The sequence below is a fragment of the Dermacentor silvarum genome, chromosome 8 (genome assembly GCF_013339745.2).
Source record: "Dermacentor silvarum isolate Dsil-2018 chromosome 8, BIME_Dsil_1.4, whole genome shotgun sequence".
NCBI classification, from domain to species: Eukaryota; Metazoa; Arthropoda; class Arachnida; order Ixodida; family Ixodidae; genus Dermacentor; species Dermacentor silvarum.
The window spans coordinates 179,234,690-179,254,794 of NC_051161.1; the positions used below are offsets into that span (position 1 = coordinate 179,234,690).

General features: G+C 48.0%; 1 protein-coding gene across 1 annotated transcript; it reads right to left on the minus strand.

The window, feature by feature from the left end:
• Positions 1 to 272: 272 nt before the first annotated feature.
• LOC119461886 (acetylcholinesterase-like) lies at positions 273 to 19,765 on the minus strand. Its single transcript, XM_037723254.2, has 3 exons — positions 19,463 to 19,765; positions 9,689 to 10,911; positions 273 to 707 (listed from the first exon to the last, which is right to left on the minus strand). Exons 1-3 carry the CDS (start codon positions 19,727 to 19,729, stop codon positions 566 to 568), a joined length of 1,632 nt encoding a protein of 543 aa, XP_037579182.1. The 5' UTR covers positions 19,730 to 19,765; the 3' UTR covers positions 273 to 565.
• Positions 19,766 to 20,105: the final 340 nt, after the last annotated feature.

The following is a 20,105-nucleotide window of genomic DNA, read 5'->3' on the forward strand; positions in this document are numbered from 1 at the left end:
CTGATTATGAGGCACACCATAGTGGGGACTCCGGAATAATTTGGACCACCCGAGGTTCTTTAACGTGCGCATAAATCAAAGTATAAGGGTGTTTGGCATTCGCACCCATCTAAATTCGGCCGTCGTGGCCAGGATTTGATCCGTGACCTAGCAGCCCAACACCATAGCTACGAAGTAACCACGGCGAGTGAGCAAAACTGTTTATAAAAATACTTTGAGTATTTAGAGGCTTGTATTTGTGAATGTCCAACAAATATGTATCTGCGTGTTAGGATATACACGTTTCAGTTACATGCTATGACCAATGCTATTGAAAGAACGGTCCACCATTTTTTTACAACGAAGTACCAACAGAAAAGGGGCGTTGGAATGTTGTCTGACTGTTCGGCGTTCCTTCTCTGTTGGTGCTTTGCTCTATGAGTTTAGGGAGGTACATTTTATTTGCAGACAAGCAGAGATCTGAACCTGAGCTGTATTATTCATTCGTAGTGTCGTTAATGCAGCGCAAATGTGCACTTATTAAACCAATAATGTGTAGCAATGCCGGCAAACGTTAGTGACACATTTAATACAAAGGTCTCCAACGTTCACAGTAGCTTGAGCGGAATCCCTGTGTCTGGTTAAACTGGCCGTTCTTGATAACGATAGTGCTTGGCAAGTCCTTGCTGTATTGTGGCCATGTCTCTTCGTTGGGAAGTTCCGGAATCCTGTTGAAAATACGAAATTTGATCAAATGTTTTTCACAGGAGCATCAATTTTCAAATTAAGGTAACTTAGGTGCATTAGGAATTTCATATTGCAAACATACATCAGCAGAAACCAAATAAGTGCTTGACTGTGCGGAAAGCAACGCCCCAATAGAAGGAGGTACGTCAGCTGATATACTTGTTTTCGTTACCTCGGTGACATTGTACATAATTCTTCTTATTATTTTTTTCGTTTCAACTCCAGTAGCTAAAAATATGCTCTTTGTAGATATTTGTTTAGCAAGGTAATGAAAGATGACTAGCAGTGCTTAGCGTAAGATGGCGCTCACTGCATCTTTATAAAGTACTAAATTATACCGCGCTACCTTAGCCTAACACGTGTAAATCAGTAAGAGGTGTAGCGAAGTGGCTATCGATACAGACACGAGTCAAACATTTTTTACGAAATATTGCAGTTGTGCACAAATGCTAGAAGAAGGTGATAGCTAGACGTGTGAAAAAAAAAACGGATAGATATCATAAATAGGAATTATCACTCAAATACGCCCAAAATGTGTCTAGAAGCATTACCCGGTATTATATTGTTACGGGGATGTTGGGAGTATAGGCTGGATGTATTTACAATATATACACAAGTAGAGTTAGTGCGGTCAAGATAGCTGACCAGCAACAACACGAAGCAGCCAGTGTCTCTCGATCTTCTTCTTTTCTTTCCTCCTATCCTTCCGTAACAGGACCCCCGGGTGCTGAAGCGCCATCTCGGCGCATGTCAGGCGAAGAACTGCGAGCGAAGTATGGCTTCAACCGCGAAACGTGCACGATGTCAACTGGCGTCGGACTTGAGGACGTATCAAACTGTAACGGCGAGATCTCATAATTGACGTCGTTAACCTGACGTAGGACTTCATAAGGCCCTGTGTAGCGAGAGAGAAGCTTCTGGGAGAGACCGACACGATGACATGGTGACCAGAGGAGCACCCAAGCACCTGGGGCGAACTTAACGTCGCGATGGCGGCGATCGTATCGCTCTTTTTGTATATCCTGCGATGCCAATAGACGAGATCGGGCGACTTGACGCGCCATGTGAGCGCGATCGATGACTTCACGAGCGTACTCAGTTGTAACACGTGGCACAGAAGGTAGGATGGTGTCAAATGGCAATGTGGGGTCGCGACCATACAAAAGATAAAAGGGTGAATATCCTGCGGTGTCATGTCTGGACGAGTTATACGCGAATGTCACGTAGGCCAGCGTGGCGTCCTAGTCGCGGTGATCATTGGAGACGTACATCGACATCATCTCTGTGAGTGTTCGGTTGAGACGTTCCGTAAGACCGTTCGTTTGTGGGTGGTAGGCGGTGGACAGCTTATGCTCTGTGGCACAAGAGCGGAGGAGGTCGTCAACAACTCGGGACAAGAACGAGCGGCCGCGGTCGGTTAGTAACTGTCGAGGTGCACCGTGGTGGAGGATGACGTCATGGAGGAGAAAATCTGCGACGTCAGTTGCGCAACTAGTCGGCAACGCCTTGGTTATCGCGTAGCGTGTCGCGTAATCGGTAGCGACGGCGATCCACTTATTCCCTCGAGTCGTCGTCGGAAAAGGGCCAAGCAGGTCAAGGCCTACGCGATATAAAGGTTCAGAGGGAACTTCAATTGGATGGAGTCGTCCGACAGGTGGCAGGGGAGGTTTTTTCCGGCGCTGACACAATTCGCAAGTTGCGACATAACGAGGCACAGAGCGGTAGAGTCCCGGCCAGAAGAACCGGCGTCGTACGCGGTCGTACGTGCGCAAAACTCCAAGGTGTCCCACCGTTGGTGCATCGTGAAGTTGCTCGAGAACGACGGATCGTAGATGACGAGGAAGGACAAGGTGAAACTCAGGGCCCTCAGGGTTGATATTGCGGCGGTAGAGGATGCCGTCGTGCAGCACGAACATGCGGCACGGGCCGTCGGTGCTGCCAGATTGCACTCCGGCGATGATGGCCTGCAAGGACTCGTCGCGATGTTGTTCAGCGCGCATGTCGCACATGTTAGTGAAAGCCAACACGCAGGTCTCCGGATCATGTGCAACAGGATCAGGAGGATCCACGGGATGACGAGAGAGGCAGTCAGCGTCCTTGTGCAGACGTGCAGACTTGTAGATGACAATAAAAGAAAATTCCTGGAGCCGCAAAGCCCAGCGACCAAGTCGTCCTGTCGGGTCCCGGAGGGAAGACAGCCAGCAGAGGGCATGATGGTCTGTAATGACCGAAAACGTGCGGCCGTACAAATATGGCCGGAACTTGGTGACAGCCCACACTAAAGCCAAGCACTCACGCTCGGTGATGGAGTAATTCCTCTCAGAAGGTGACAGCAGGCGGCTGGCGTAAGCTATCACGCACTCGGTACCATTCTGCTGCTGGGAGAGAACAGCACCGATGCCGTGGCCGCTGGCGTCAGTGTGGACTTCGGTCGGTGCAGATGGATCAAAGTGGGCAAGTATGGGAGGGGTGGTCAGAAAACCGATGAGAGCGGCGAACGCGTGAGCCTGCTCCGGGCCCCATGAGAAAGGCGTATTCTTCTTGAGAAGATCTGTCAAAGGGCGAGCAACGTCGGCGAAGTTTTTGACGAAACGCCGAAAGTAAGAACACAGGCCGACGAAGCAGCGCACGTCAGAAGCAGAACGAGGCACAGGGAAACTGCGAACGGCGCGAACTTTATCCGGATCTGGTTGCACACCGGTTGCGTTAACGAGATGTCCCAACACGGTAATCTGACGGCGCCCGAATAGACATTTCGTTGAGTTCAGCTGAATGCCGGCTTTTCGGAAGACCGCAAGAATTGCAGCGAGTCGCGTAAGGTGGCTGCCGAACGTGGGAGAAAAAACAATAACGTCGTCAAGATAACAAAGACAGGTGGTCCATTTGTAGCCTCGCAGAAGAGAGTCCATCATTCGTTCAAATGTCGCAGTAGCATTGCATAGGCCAAAGGGCATCACTTTGAACTGATATAAACCATCAGGTGTTATGAAGGCAGTCTTGTCGCGGTCCATTTCATCAACAGAAATCTGCCAGTAGCCGGATCGAAGATCAATGGACGAGAAGTATGTAGCTCCGTGTAAGCAGTCCAAGGCGTCATCGATGCGTGGTAATGGGTAGACGTCTTTTCGCGTGATCTTGTTTAAATGGCGATAGTCGACGCAAAAACGCCAGGTACCATCCTTTTTCTTTACAAGCACGACTGGCGAAGCCCAAGGACTGGCTGATGACTCGATGACCCCTTTCCGGAGCATTTTGTCCACTTCTGATTGGATTACTCTACGTTCAGCATGTGATACACGATAGGGACGCCGACGAATAGGATTCATGTCTCCAGTGTTTATACGGTGGTGAACAACAGATGTTTGGCCGAAAGGGCAGTCGCCGAAATCAAAGATGTCACTGTACGATTCTAGCAGGAGACGGAGGTCCTTAGCCTGAGCAGAGGTGAGGTCAGGTGCAATCATTTTGGCGAAGTCATCCGTGAAAGAACCAGAGCTGTGAGCTGCAATTGGTGCTAATAATCCACTCTCGGCATCCATACTTTCAATGTCCAATTCGGACGTACTAGAAATGCTGGCCAAGAACATGCCGGCCGGAAGCACTTGAGGGCACAGGCTGAAGTTCAGAAGCGGGAGAACGACGTCATTATTCGTAACCGTGATCAGCGTATGCGGAACAGCAACGTTTCGGTTCAAAAGCAAGTCGACGATGGGGCGAAGCACATAGTCACCGTCAGGAACCTGTGGCTGTGCGGCCAAAGCGACGTAAGTGACTGCCTCGGGTGACAGACGCACATCTTGAAGCGAGCACAGGCGCGGTGGCGCGGTGCTTGGAGCATCGGCGAGTTGAGGCAGTTCCAACTGAAGGACGCCGGTTGCGCAGTCGATGAGAGCATAATGGTTGGATAAAAAGTCCAACCCAAGGATAACGTCGTGAGGGCAGTTGTCGATCACAGCAAAGAGAACAGAAGTAGGGCGGCCGGCTATACTTAAACGCAGAGTACACATTCCGAGAACAACCAGCACGCCACCGTCGGCTACACGAAGCACTTGTGCAGTTGCTGGGGTGAGGACCTTCTTTAAACGTCTACGTAGGCTAGCACTCATGACAGATATGTGGGCTCCAGTGTCGACGAGTGCTTTGACAGGTACGCCGTCTACTTTAACGTCAATTATACTTCTTTTTGTGGGCACAGACAGAGGATTTGCTGCACTAGTTGTCAATGCAGCACCACCTCCGAGGGCTGCAGTGCTTAGTTTTCCGAAAGAACGCGGTCGAAAGCCACAGGGGACGAAAGGCGACGTGGCTGCGGCGAACGGGAAGATGGCCGACGTGTTTGTGGTGAACGAGACTGGTCTCCGCGAGGCGATGGTGAGCGACTGTACCACGTGCTCCTGGCAGAGTTGTCGGCACTGTTAGACTCGGCGGAGGGCGAAACACGGCGGGAATTTTCATAAAAACGGTTCAGGTTGGTCGGCGTGCGAGGTGTTGAGGGCCACGAGTTGCGACAGTATCAGGCGACATGACCAATACGGCGACAGGTGAAACATATCGGCTGGTCGTCCCGCAGTTCTCCACTCAGTCGGGTTGCGATAACGCGGAGGGAAGCGTCGCGGTGGATCATACAGAGTAGAAGGGCGTCCGTTGGCTCTGGGTTTGGCGACAGCACAGACAGAATGTAAACCCATGCTTTCAAGTTCCTGACGAACGATGGCTTGAACGAGGGGAACTGAAAGAGGGGTAGCGTCAGGGCGACGCGAACAGAAAGCTGCGGGCGCCATCGCTTCCTGTTCACGTCGGACGATTCGCACCACGTCCTCTGATGGCGACGCATGCTGCTGTGTGGGCTGATCTTCACACGTCGACGTTGCGGCAGTATTTGGAAGTCTGGCGAATGGCTGCAGGACGCGGCGGCTTTTGGCCTGCTCGAATTGTCGGCACTCTTTTATGATAGCATCAACTGAAGAACAGCCTTTGCACATGAGCAGATTGAAGGCATCGTCAGCGATTCCCTTCAGCACGTGCCCGACCTTCTCAGCTTCAGTCATATCGTGAGCGGCTTTACGACAAAGCGCCAGCACGTCCTGGATATACGAAACATAGGACTCTGTGGGGGATTGGGCACGGGAGGCGAGTTCCTGCTTTGCGGCAATTTTACGGCCGGCTGGTTGGCCAAACAACTCGTTTAACTTCTCTTTGCATTGGTGCCAGCTGGTCAGCTCCTCTTCGTGGTTTTCGTACCACAACTTTGCCGTGCCTCTTAGGTACAACAACACGTTAGCTAGCAGAAGCGTAGGATCCCATCTGTTGACTCCACTCACGCGTTCGTACATGGCCAGCCACTCTTCAACGTCGGCGCCATCGGTCCCACAGAAAGTTCCGGGATCCTTGGCTTGTACAACCACAACCGATGGGGACGACGACGTAGCTGGCGACGGTGACGTTGAAGGCGGCAACGACGTTGAACCCGCGTGCTCACCGTCAGTCATAGTGGGGACGGTGATGCGACGTCCACTGCGGAGCTCCGTTTCCAGCCTTGGTACCCCGCACCTCTCACCAATATGTTACGGGGATGTTGGGAGTATAGGCTGGATGTATTTACAATATATACACAAGTAGAGTTAGTGCGGTCAAGATAGCTGACCAGCAACAACACGAAGCAGCCAGTGTCTCTCGATCTTCTTCTTTTCTTTCCTCCTAAACTTCCGTAACAATATCCAAGAATGAACTGGTTTCATTCTGATGTTAGACACGCGAAAGGAACTTCAGAGGAAAATAACAAGCTAACTGAAATCACGAGAGTACGAAGCAAAACGATGAATAAAAGGATGACGATGTAAAGTGTTTCGTGACGCAAGAGCCAGATATGGCCAAAGAGCGCCAAGGATGAATAGAAGTAGTACACAAGAACTCAAGTAGGGCATTGTGAAGTGGGAATGTAAGTACACGTGGATGCATTATTTCTCAAACTCTCTAATGATTCCATCCAGCAACTAGTATAATGTAGTCAAACATGGCAGAAGCCATACTTATGGTAGAAGTCCTCCAACACGTTTGCTCTACCACCAGGTTGTCCTTGTGGCAGGTTAATCTTAATTTACACTCAGAGATCGCTGGGTTAGCTCGTAAGCGTAGCTCTTCACAGTTATTCGAGTTTCTGAAGTCGAATATTTCTACTACCACGTTGTCCTCGTTGCAGGTTAATCTTAATTTACACTCGGAGATCGCTGGGTTAGCTCGTAAGCGTAGCTCTTCACAGTTATTCGACTTTCTGAAGTCGATTATTTCTCCCACCACGTTGTCCTCGTTGCAGGTTAATCTTAATTTACACTCAGAGATCGCTGGGTTAGCTCGTAAGCGTAGCTCTTCACAGTTATTCGACTTTCTGAAGTCGATTATTTCTCCCACCACGTTGTCCTCGTTGCAGGTTAATCTTAATTTACACTCAGAGATCGCTGGGTTAGCTCGTAAGCGTAGCTCTTCACAGTTATTCAACTTTATGAAGTCGATTATTTCTACCACCACGTTGTCCTCGTTGCAGGTTAATCTTAATTTACACTCAGAGATCGCTGGGTTAGCTCGTAAGCGTAGCTCTTCACAGTTATTCGACTTTATGAAATCGATTACTGCGGCCTTTAATTCTAGACTGCAAGAGCATTAAGAATCCAAAGACCTAAAAGTATTTTGCCGGCTCTCTGTTTCTGCTCACGCATACGAATCTATTTCAGAAAATGCAGGTACACACAGAAGACATCCTCATGTCTTTTCTAGCGTTCGGTACGTGTATGAATGAAATACGGAAATCGCAGAGCATCAGGGCAAGTCGCACAGTCCTACTCTTCCGGTTACTGTTGCTATTGAGAAAGCTGTAACTGCCGTGGTGCGACTGGACCTTCGTTAAAAATCGCAACTTTCAGTTCAAGTGGCTGTTGCGAAATTAAATACCCTTCCATCTACTCGACATATTCACAATCAAGAAATAACATTGAAACCCTTCAGAATGAAGCCCTGCACAAACTGAGTGAGGCTTGTCAACTCTCGTTTACAAAACGTAAGCAAAGCACGCGTATTAACTGAGCAAATCAACAGTGTGATTTTTAAGGATTTATTCTTTGTGTGCTGGTAGAGAATTTGTATCTTTTAGCGCCTTGATTTCAGAATTTCCCGTGGCCATTTCACTTCATACGAAAGAAGAATGGAAACCGAGGGGCTCGATTTTATTTGTCATAACCACATAAAGCCAACAGACAACGAAGCCAAGGAAAGCATCTGGGAAATTAAGTGTAGTTGAAATTGGAATGTAGAAAATAATGAAGAAAAGAGAAATGAAAGTGGACGAAAAGATAACTTGTCGCCGGCGGGAGCCGAACCCGCAACCTCCAGATTACGCGTGCGTTGCACTCCCAAATGTGCTACAGCGACGGCCATCAATTCGTCCACTAACTTGGGGATTCATGTTTACTAGATCTAGCCCTAGGAGTGTTAGCCAGCGCCACTCAGAACCATGGTGGGCGGATGGAACATCCTTTTTAGCCCGATGGCGTCACGATACACGTGATCTTGGGAGAGCAGGCACGTGGCTAATAAACCCTCGCATGCTACCTAATGACATCAAGGCTGCCAGATTCGAGACCCTCGTAATGAAATACGAAAGAAGAATGGGAACCGAGGGGCTCGATTTTATTAGTCATAACCACATAAAGCCAACAGACAACGAAGCCAAGGAAAGCATCGGCGAAGTTAAGTGCAGTTAAAATTGGAATGTAGAAAATAATGAAGTAATTAAGAAGTAATGAAGTAATGAAAATAATGAGTAATGAATAATAATGAATAGCGTTGTCTGTTGGCTTTATGTGGTTATGACTAATAAAATCGAGCCCCTCGGTTCCCATTCTTCTTTCGTATTTTATTACGAGGGTCTCGAATCTGCCAGCCTTGATGTCATCAGATAGCATGCGAGGGTTTATTAGCCACGTGCCTGCTCTCCCAAGATCACGTGTATCGTGACGCCATCGGGATAAAAAGGATGTTCCACAACCGCCCACCATGGTTCTGAGTGGCGCTGGCTAACACTCCTAGGGCTAGATCTAGTAAACATATGTGCCCAAGTTAGTGTACGAATTGATGGCCGTCGCTGTAGCACAATTGGTAGTGCAACGCACGCGTAATGCGGAGGTTGCGGGTTCGGCTCCCGCCGGCGACAAGTTATCTTTTCGTCCACTTTCATTTCCCTTTTCTTCATTAGTTTCTACATTCCAATTTCAACTAGACTTAATTTCCCCGATGCTTTTCTTGGCTTCGTTGTCTGTTGGCTTTATGTGGTCATTTCACTTCATGCGTTTTAATCATTTTTGGAGATTGTAAGCGTATGAAGCGAAGTGTATCGATGTTGACCATGAAACACTTTGCATGATATTCCTCAGAGACCTAACCTTTTTTTTCACCTCTGCGACAGTGATATTCTATTCTCTCGTAGGCTCCTAGATCACTTTGTCAATAAAGTTTTCGATGTAGTCATTGCGAAGTTACTCAATTATTATCAGCGTTCTTTCATGATATAGGATTCCCTTTTATGCTGAGCGACCATACGGTCATTTATACACGATCATTGACTTTTCAGCGTTCAAAGCGTCAGTACAACAGTTGCCGCCTATGTTAAACATTAGGTACATGTCTGTGCCACTGCCATAATTCACAACAGGTGGTCATATAAATCCGATAAGGTCCACGCGTTCCCGTTGCTTAAAGCAGACGTGTTGTTTTATGTGTTCGGTGAGAGGACAACCGTGAGAATTTACATTAGCATACAGTCTTGAGTGTTAATTATGTGTCGATGCACACCTCTCACGGTTTCGCATGGTAACTTTGGTTTTATTTATAGCGCCAGCACATTAATTATCAAGGAACGTTCCTGCCGAGTCCATTTACTCTTTGGTATATAAATAGAAGGAAACCAACGCACCCATTTCGGCAGAAGCTGGCCAGCATTCGAATAAAAGCCTCAGCCATGCGACCGTCTGGAGAATCAGGATTTGCTGCGTAGGGGTGACCAAACGTGAAGGCTAGGTCGGTTCCGTGGGGCGCTCCCATCCACTCTGGCAGCGGAAACATCGCCGTCTTGTGATCGAACACATACGTGAAAACTTTGTTGCCCTTTTCGCTGTAATTTTCCGCGAAGAACTGCAGGGGACAGTTGAACAATCTGTCCGACACGTAGTCAATGTATTGGCGTCTCAGTGCATTATTATCGTCTTCTAGTGCTTCCCCGGTGTACATTTCTAATGTACCCGGTAAGTCATTTTTAAGCAGTCGCCATAATGCGCTGCGAAGAGACTTAATGAGCTCATCTGGTGGAGAACCTTGAAGGTCTTCCACCAATAGCTCGGGGACCAACGGGAACTGGAGCAACGCAGCTCCTTCGTCTGAAGTTACGCCAGCTAAGACATCCACAGATGAGAAGAAACCACGCTTCATGGCCACTAATGGATTTCGGGGAAGGAACTCGTTGTGGTAAGTAGGCGCAAATGGGACAAACTTTGGTACCACTATCTCCTGAGAAGCCCTGACGAGCTCATCTGCGGATTTGTTTCTCATGCAGTCTATGATTTCTTCCGCATTCGATGACAGCTCGATGCGTCCACCGTTAGAGCAGCCGACAACGTTAGCGACCTTGTCGGCCTTGACCATGCTTTCCGGAACTGTGTCCCACGTGTCTAGGCTGAACATCGTGCCGCTCATCAAGACTGCCCTCTTGAAGAGGCCTTCGCTTAATGGCGACATAATTTGGGCGTGCACGCTCCATGAGCCTGCGCTCTCACCGAACAAAGTCACTCGCTCAGGGTCACCCCCGAAATATCTGATGTTCCTTTGCACCCACTTCAGAGCCATGTTCTGATCCAGGAGGCCAACATTACCAGGCGCCTCAGGAGAGTTCGCGTTCATGAAGCCCAGGATGCCAAGACGGTAATTCACGGAGACGACGACTACATCGCCGAGTGCGACAAGCGAGACTCCGCTAGAGTTCCCCATATTCGCGCTGCCTAAGGTGAATGCTCCTCCGTGGATCCACACAAGCACAGGCCGACGCAAGCCCGGAGTAGTCGCGATCTCTGGGGCCCATACATTCAGCTGGAGGCAGTCTTCTGTGAAGCTTAGGTTGCCCAGTGGGATTCCTTCCATGAGCACCTGGATTGGCAGTCCATATGTAAAAAAAGCAAAAAAGAAATCAGTCAGTGCATTGGCTGGGGCTTGGGTGAGGCACACGTTTTCATTGTACTGCTCACAAGCCCTCGAGCTTAATGGTGGGCTTGCCACTCCAATTCTACGCGGTAAGTTTAGTGCTGTGCACGAAAAAACCATACTTGTGATAGATATATCTTCTACCTGCGTTTAAGGTTTGTATAAATCTACACCGAGCTGATGAACACATCACTGGTTCCACATTTACACAGAAAATAGTGTTTCATTGGTTAATTTATGTTCTTGTGATTCATTTATTTATTTATTTATTTTCAATTCTGCCAGTCTCGAACCAGACCATAGCAGGTGGGCATTCATACTATTCCAGCAGGAGAACAGCAATGAACAGCGTAACAGTGGCCAAGAAAACAAAGCAAAAGGAAAACTGTACAACAGAAAGGTGCCATACGTTTTCAGTTAACAGGCAGTTCCGTTAAAATTCACTGTACACAAAACAGCGTAATCAGTTTGTGGAGTTTGGTAACAGAAATGACTGCACTAAACGTGTTTAAGGTTCGCCAATATGATCGGTTTACGCTTTATCCAGTAGGTTACAGAAAGTTGAAAAGCACACTGTGTTAGTTATAGTTGTGTCCAGTTTATTTCATGCTTTCACTACAATCGGAAAAAGCAAATATTGAAATGTGTCATTATGGCACGAGTACTCTATTAGTGTGCACGAGTGTTTGTGGCGTGAGGGGTGAGATTTGGAAAATGATAAATACTTGGAAAAATATTTTCAGCCGATTGTGGAGTACCTGGTGTAAGGAATTTGGGAATCATGGGAATCTACTTCCACAGCAAACATTTTTTGAGGTGCGCAAATATTTATGAAACGAGAAGGCGAACAAAAGATAGCACGGCCATTGCTGCTGATGTTAAGGGCATTTATCTGATTATACATCAATCCAGTCACTTTCCTTCCAGCTGGACAGAAAGTGGCTGCGTTCAAACACTGATTAAGCGAGCTGCTTGTTTTGTGACGATCCGAAGCACGGCAGCTGACTGTAGCAGACGACAAAAGCGCACCGCCCACAGCGTTCACTGCGCCTGCGCGACACTCGTTGCGGCCGCCGACCGGCGGTGGAACCGAGCAGACGCTACTAGAGATGGACAAAACGGCTGACTTCAGTGAGCGGCTCGGAACGGCTCAGTTCACTGAAATGAACCGGTTCATTTGAACGGCTCACCGGTTGACTTAAATGTGTCACCTGTGTTATGCACATACTATAGTTATTTGGCTTTGAAAAAACAAACGATATATGCATAACTGAATAACCGTGTTATTGGTATTTTCGTTATGTTGAGAGATTATTTTCACACAGTTTAGAAGTATGAATTTTTAGTTGTAATGAAACTTTCTTTTCTCATACTGAGGATAAAATGCTTATAATACTATAACAGGCAGAATGCGACGTACTTTTCTCAGAAAAAAAATCCAACTTCATCATCATTACAGGAGCTTTTCTGTTTTTGTGGTACTTTAAAATCAACTTCGGTCAAAATAAGAACACAAAATTATTGTGCATTCATTCTTGCTCACTTATTCTTTATTCATTGATTCATGCATTCTTTATTCATTTATTCTCATACGCACGCTCACTATAATATGAGTGAGCAGTAACGCTATGCAAAATGAATGTCGAAATCATTTCTTGAAGTACAATAGAAATATCATACTAAAGATCCACAAAACTACCGCACGTTTTTTTTTCTGAGCGCACGCGCGATACTGGTGATCATGCCATCATGCGCCAGGACAAACAAAAAGAAAAAGAACAAATGAAGTTCTGTTACAACACAACAGATCATTCGCCTCGCTTTATTGATGTGCTAATGATACACGCTCAGAAAATGCAATGAACTGGATGCCATGGGCGATATTTTCATGACTACACTAGTTAGCACAAATGCAGACCAGGACCTAAGCTGTACGTTCACCTGTTGTCTTTAAAGACACGGAAGACCATCTTCGAAGTGTTGCTAATTGCACCAGCGCACGCTGTGCGATCGGTGAGAGTCGTGATACATGGTTCGAACAGCAGCAAGGAACGAACGGTACCATCCTTTGTCAATTAAGGCTTCTTTACTTCTCTCGTCGGCGCAATCGGGACGCACAAAAAAAATGTCACAGTTTCGCCCTAAGGGCGAAGCAATGAATGCGATAGCAACACAGCAATGTCATACGAAGTAAGGTGAGCGGCCTTGGTAGCAATATGAATTGTAGTAAACATGAGCTGATTAAGTAAGCAGGTGTACTGCGGCGTAAGTAGACCGACATGAAGAGAGACTCGATGACCACGAGAAGGCGCGTGTGAAACGGTGGTGTTGATGAGAAGCGCTTCCCGTGGGCAGCGCGTGCGAAGGGACACACCTGTAGTGCTGCACTGCCGATCTGGGCAGCATTGCATGTGTAGCGTGCGTTGGAAAATGTGGCCCGACTATTACTAACTGAATGAACAAGCGTGGTGTGAGCGCGCACAAACAAACATGAATAGATCACACTGAATGACTGCAGCCAACGACTGTCAAAACGCTGGCAGCGCAACGTACCTTCGCCCGCGCAGCGGGCGAAGGTACGTGCGCTCTATCAACGGAAACTGAGCGGCATAAAGGTCGGAGCCGTGTGGAGATAAGAGACGGTGCGGTCGAACGAACGACGAGCGCGGTTGTTGGAAGCGTAGAAGTGCGCCCCCCCCCCCCCCCCCCATGCTCCCTCCGGCGCTGGCTTCCCGCTTCCTGGCTTGCGCGTGGGAGAGATAAGAGACTGTGCGGAGCGACGAGCGCGGTTGTTGGCAGAGAAGTGCCCCCCCCCCCTGCTCCCTCCGGCGCTGGCTTTCCGCTTCCTTGCTTGCGCGTGGGAGATTGAGTGTGTTCGCTCTCCGTGATAGCGCGCGTCCCCCCACGCTTCCGCTGGGGCATACGGCGCGCGGCGAAGATTTTATCTATACGGAACGTCACGGCGACGGCGACGACGACGACGACGCCGACGGCAGAAATCCGGTTGAAGTGTCCATATAATTGCTATCGCAATAAAACCAAACGGACTGCTGCGCACACCGCACTGCGAGCGAGTACGAGTAGCGCGAGTCTGCCCACGCCGGCCACCACTCGTTGGTTAGAAAACGAAATCTCGAAACCCAGCAGAAGACGAGGCTCTGACGGCACGGTGCGGCACGGCTCCCAGAACGAGAGAGAGCCGGCTTCCTCTCTCCGAAAGAACCGCCGCTCACTTACTGAACCACCGCTCCCTCGCTCTTCAAAAGAGCCGCTCAAAAGAGCCGGCTCGCTCCTGAGCACTCTCTAGGAACCGTTCCTCACGGCTCAGACAACGAGAGAGATCCGGCTTCCTCTCTCCGAAAGAGCCGCCGCTCACTCACAGAACCACGGCTACCTCTCTCTTCAAAAGAGCGGTTCAAAAGATGCGGCTCGCTCCTGAGCGACCCATCTCTAGTTCCATGTCTTCTGCTGGGTTTAAAGCCCCTTGATGGGTTAGGGTGCCTCGATGCCAGCGCCGCCGTTCAGAGTGGTGCCATCCTTTGACAGCCCCCGCGCCGCCGCTTTCTCGCTGCGACGCCATCTTGAATCACAGCGAGCGGTTGCGATTGCTTGGTGCCGGTGCTTAGTTCGAGACACAGTGCGCGCGGATGCTTCGCTGACGCTTCTACATGCTGGACAGTGTTCAGCCGCATGAATGACAAGCTTGTCAATTGCAACGAGTCGACATGACGGGCTGTTGTGTTCCCAAGTGTATCGGATCGACGCGTAAAGGGCTTCGTTGTTTACGCTTCCACCGGGACCCAGAGCGAAGGAAGAGATGGGAAGCCCAAGTAAAGCGGTATCACTGGAGGCAATGGATAGCTCCTACATTTGCGAGGTAAGTGTCAAGAAAGTTTAGAATATCGCACCGTGTTTCTCATTTAAATAAGAAAGTATTCCCTGATCCTCGCTCACGTACTACCTACGTTCGCTCATCAACTAAGCACTGCACCGATGCTGTCTGTGTAGCCTATGGTTTGTGAGCGCGCGTCGCATAGGCTTTTGCCGTTTTGATCGGCGCAGTCTATTCGAGTAGTACCCTTATTTTAAAGACTGACGAAAATGCTTCGCCGCGAAATAGTCTTACATTAGCTACAAATCGTCATGTAAACCACCTATTTTACTTTTTCACGGGAAGCACACATCGTGTGTCTCTTGTTTCTTTTTTTTCCCTCAGTTTCTTTTTTCGATACTGGTTATTTGGGACTAAAGAACGCAGTGCTTCTTCTGGGGAGAGCGGCTGTTGTGTACGTGGCAAGCGAAGCATCGTGATTTTCTCTGATTTCTCAGCAGATATCTTGCGGATCTCAGGTTGTTACGTTATATAGCTGATTCTTTAGACGAGTATATTTGTAGCGTGGTGCTCGTAAGCCGATGGTCATTCGTGCTCATTCCCGATCGTAGTGGGTACTGTGACGGTCTTTAAATGCCTGTGCACGGTATGCCCAGGTGTAGTAGAGTTAAGGGGCATCATGGGACCAAAATGTTTCGACGCTTTCTGGCATGGTGTCAGTTGTAGCCTCTGCATTTCTTCGAAGCGTGTGAAGCGAGGTATTACAGCATTACTTCTGCGAAAATTTATTTTTAAGCACTGTAATGGGTTCTCTGTAATTACAAGGCAACTTTTCATATCAATAATCACTTTTGTTGTTTTACTTGTACTTAGAAACACTTTGAAGAGGACCAGTACGAGGGGAATCGACAGGATGGGCGCCGTCTGTTGAAGTCAACAGCCCTACATCACTATGGACTATATTTTCAAAGTGAAAAACATTGCTAATCTGTATTTGACTGTCTTAGTTTCATTTACGGTTTTTGTACGCGATATGTATGCAGTGTTTATTTTTTCAATGTAGTTATCAGTGTTCTAATGGTTATTTATAAAATGTTCTGTACTCGCCATCGATGTGTTTGGCTGATGCGACGTATTCGATAGTAGCTGATGTATTCTGGCTGGATATCTTGATTAATATCACCCGCGGTTGCGTTTTCTTGTTTGTATTCTTGTTTTTGATTTATATTGTGTGTAATAAGGTTGATGTACTCACTTGAACCCCCCCCCCCCCCGCATGTAATGAATAAATTAAAAAAAAACTCTCCCTATCCCGAATTGTGTGTGTCGAGCCTACCTTGCGAATTTTTTTTTATCTCGTCTTTCAACATAACCTTCAGGCGCCACACAGTACATATAATTTTTCATGTACATATCTCTTGCATGATTCACTGTAGTAGACATGACTAAGTAAATGTATTTTGTGCATCGTTTGGTTTCTTGTGTGTACTACGCAAGATTGACACAGACAAGTTACGTTACATTTTTCTCTACAGCACTAACCACTAACTAAACCTTATTTTCACATCGCAGTTATTTTTACACCAGCTTAATCCTGTCAGCACACATTTCTGTGGGCAAAAAAGCAAAATTGCGCTTAGATATCGTTAAATAATTGCAAAGAACGGGAAGAGCACGCGCAACACAAGGGAAACTAACCGCCGTGCGCGAGTGGCTGGCTACGGTAAAGGAGGCGTGACGTGTAAACCAAAATACAACAGCGAAAAAGAAAAACTTCCACACACAGGGGGTCGCAAACCTTATATACAAAGCATCGAAGCACAATAAATAGTGCGTATTTCAAACATACACACGGCATATTAAATGTGATTGAATTAGGCAACTTGGGGCATGTTCCCGGCGCCATACATTTACGTCTTCGACCTTCGTCGAGTTAACGGCTATTGGTTACAAAGATGTGCAGATGCGATACCGATAAAAAAATCCTCATCAATGCAAAGCACTTGGAAGTGCGCCGCGAGTAACACTATTTATGAATGCAACCGTAGCTGAGTCTGAGCTCGTGTGATTCAATATGGCGGCGCAAGCGGGGTTGTCTCCACCCTGAACGGCGGCGCTGGCATCGAGGCACCCTATGATGGGTGCGACTTCCGCGCCATCTATTAGCAGTGCGAGAAAGCAACTGCCCTCCAGCCCTTCCTCGCGAGAGTCGCCTCCACCCCTTTGCCTTCGGCTGTCTTTTGAGCTGCTCATCCTGTTCTTTGTTTGTTTTGTTCATGTGCCTGTTTTCATGTGGCGTGCGCTGCCGGGCTGCGCGTTCCTTTGTGTTTTTTTTTCTCTTCCCAGCATGCGACGTAGACCCCACGCGCCTGCTGCGCCACAGATGATGCTGCTCCTCTTTCCGCTGCTGCGCCTGCGACCTCTTTCTCTTCTCGTATCTTTCAGTCCCCACCCCCCTGTGCAGCGCGGTTGAGGTGTCCTATATTGAGAGACAGTTATCGCGCTGCTCTTAACCCAAACTTTCATCCTTTCCAACTATAATCTTCTTCTCTTGAAGAACGAGTGAGTCGTGGTTCAAGTGAGCGGCGGTTCTTTCGGTGAGAGAAGCGGCTCCCTTTCTCCAAAAGAACCCCCGCTCACTTTTACTGAACCGCGGCTCGCTCGCTCTTTAAAAAGAACGGCTCTAAAGATCCGGCTCGCTCCTGAGAGACCCATCTCTAGACTCTACGCGCTCCGGTGTTCCATTTAACAGTGGACCCCTCTGTACATGTTTATCTTTCACCGGTGACCACTTTTCACCGGCTAACAAATGTTAAATATTATCGCTAGGCACAGGACGCGCCTGCATGTATCGAAGTTTCTCTAATGTTATCGATGCTTCTATCCGTTATCTGTTCTCACCGACGCTTACGTAATCTCATTGTATGAGCGACGCGAATTGTCTAGTACTTTCTGGAAGACACGCGGGCGCCATTGATTAATCTGGAACCTTCGATCACTGATGTATAAAAGTGACAGGTTTCGCCGCTGATCGCATTTCGACGATCGCAGACTGTTTTCGCCGCTATCGTTGTGCTTGCTTTAGTGGGCACAGGTTCGCCCAATAAAAAGTCCGTTTCGTCATTCACAGTTTTGCGACTGTTTTCTTCAACGTCACTACTACGTGACGATATCGATGTATGAATCCCAATGAAGGTTTGATGTTAGAGTGGCACCTAAATATTTGCGCTGGTTGACATTGCACTAAACTAAATCAGCACAAATTTGCTGTAATTGTCATGCAAAATGATTTTTTTGTTTATGGACATTTGTCACGTACTACACCACTACATGTTTCATGTTTCATTTCATGTTTCATGTTCCATTACATGTTTCAAGTTACGTTATGCATGTCTTCCTCATGCCAATGCTGCAAATCCAAGAATCAAAATGTACTTTCGGTCGTGGAGGAGAGAGCTAGTCAAGCATGTCCCAGCTTTTTTTCGCTTGAGAGAGGAAGTGGTGGCTGTAAGGCGGAAGTGGGGGCCGGCCAAGGCGTTCCCCAACCTTTACTTGTTACATGGCCTCCACCCCACATTATACTGTCCCCGTTGTCCGGGCTGTGGGGCATCGCGACGTTATTTCACGTAAGATTGAAATGCTAGCTCCCGCTGCATGGGCACAGACCCTACACCAAATCTATCCTAACTCTGGAGAGCTGGGAGGCTGTGCCAAGAAACGGATACCCGCAGGTTCTGCAGGCGTTGGTCTGGCAGGCCCGCAACATCGCCATGGCCATTCGAGCCCTCGACTAATGAATCCAACCTTTAACCTTGCAACGACAGCAAAGTTCTCTGTCTCTGTCTCTCTCTCTCTCTGTACGTCCTCCGTTACCACGGATCAAGTTCTAAATAATAACTTTGACTAGAGTATTCGGTGGCGAAGTGGCCAGCCGTTATTTTCTTGCTTAATTCATTTCTATTTACGCTTAGGTTGACGAAATGAGTGACGAAAGTTAAGTTGAGGACATTATCCACATTAGGTGGGGGAGGGGTACTAATATATTAAAAACCGAAGCTTTCTCTGTGTCTTAGCCGTCGTTAGGATTCGTCGTTTCCTCGCCTAGTAGACAGGAACTTCGGCTACTTGTTATGTGCCTCTGAGTAAGCGTCTCAGGGTATGGGCCACTATGGACGCATGCGAATATAAACCTTTGACCACTTGGTTCTCTGGCCATTCTTTGACCGTCCCACCGACTGGCTGTGTGCCCCAGCGACAACCGGCATAGAAGGGTGAAATGTATTGAAATATGTGTCACGCTTCTCAGTGCATAGACCTCTCGTCAACAATGTGCCATCGACAAGCAACATACATAGCCCCCTTCCTCGTAACAAAGAAAGCTAACCGCTACTCCAGGCGACGAGACCGTGTGCGTTTCATCCGCTATCGCTGCCACTTCGCTTACCCCATTAAACTTGACATCATTCGGTTTCTAACATTGCGCTGCAGAATCGCGACCTTCCGTTTAAGTGTTACGCTTAGCTTGCGTCTTGCGCTGCATGTATTTGTTTCATTCTATTCTTCGCCTTAAGTGGGCTTTCCTAAAATGTGAGTTTAGGTTCGTGCGCCTCCCACTCTCTCTTCGCGAGGTCACATGTCAAGCAACGGCACTCATATGTCTCCCACCTGAGGACAGGCTGTGTTTCCAGCGGTAGCATCCAAGGTGCCCTCCCAAGGTCTTTTGGGAAGTGGAGGCCGAAACCGGAGCCTTCCCACAGGCGGCTCGGCGAACGGAATGCCGCGGTACTCTTCGACGGTCTTGCCAAGGGCACGGACCACGTGGCCGCGAACCATGCCTTCCGTGGTCTGCCTATCGACGAATGCATCGTCGGCCGAGGCAGTGAGAACGACTGCGAGAAACAGGCCCGCCAGGAGTGCTGCACTCGTCCTCATTTCTCTGGTTGCCGTGGAATTGGCCTGGGTTGAAATTGTTAAGGTGATGCCAAGTCAGTAAAGCTTCGGACAACGTATGCCGTATTTACTCATATAATGCTGGAACTTTTTTCACAGAAAATTTCTTTAAATTTTAGAGATGTGATAATTCTGCTGAGAAAATTTCTGATAGAATATTCTATGTGCTAAACAAAAAAAAAATCAGAAGTGAAGTGGCTAAAATTTAACTTCTCACACCAGCCACTGCCCGCTAAAGAAGTATTTTTTCAAGCGAGAGTTACTTTTGTAATAACAGCAGTGGTTCTATATACACGAACAGAAATGGCATAGGTCCTTCGGTTTCAGACATTAGTTATGCCTAGAAAAAGTAAACGAA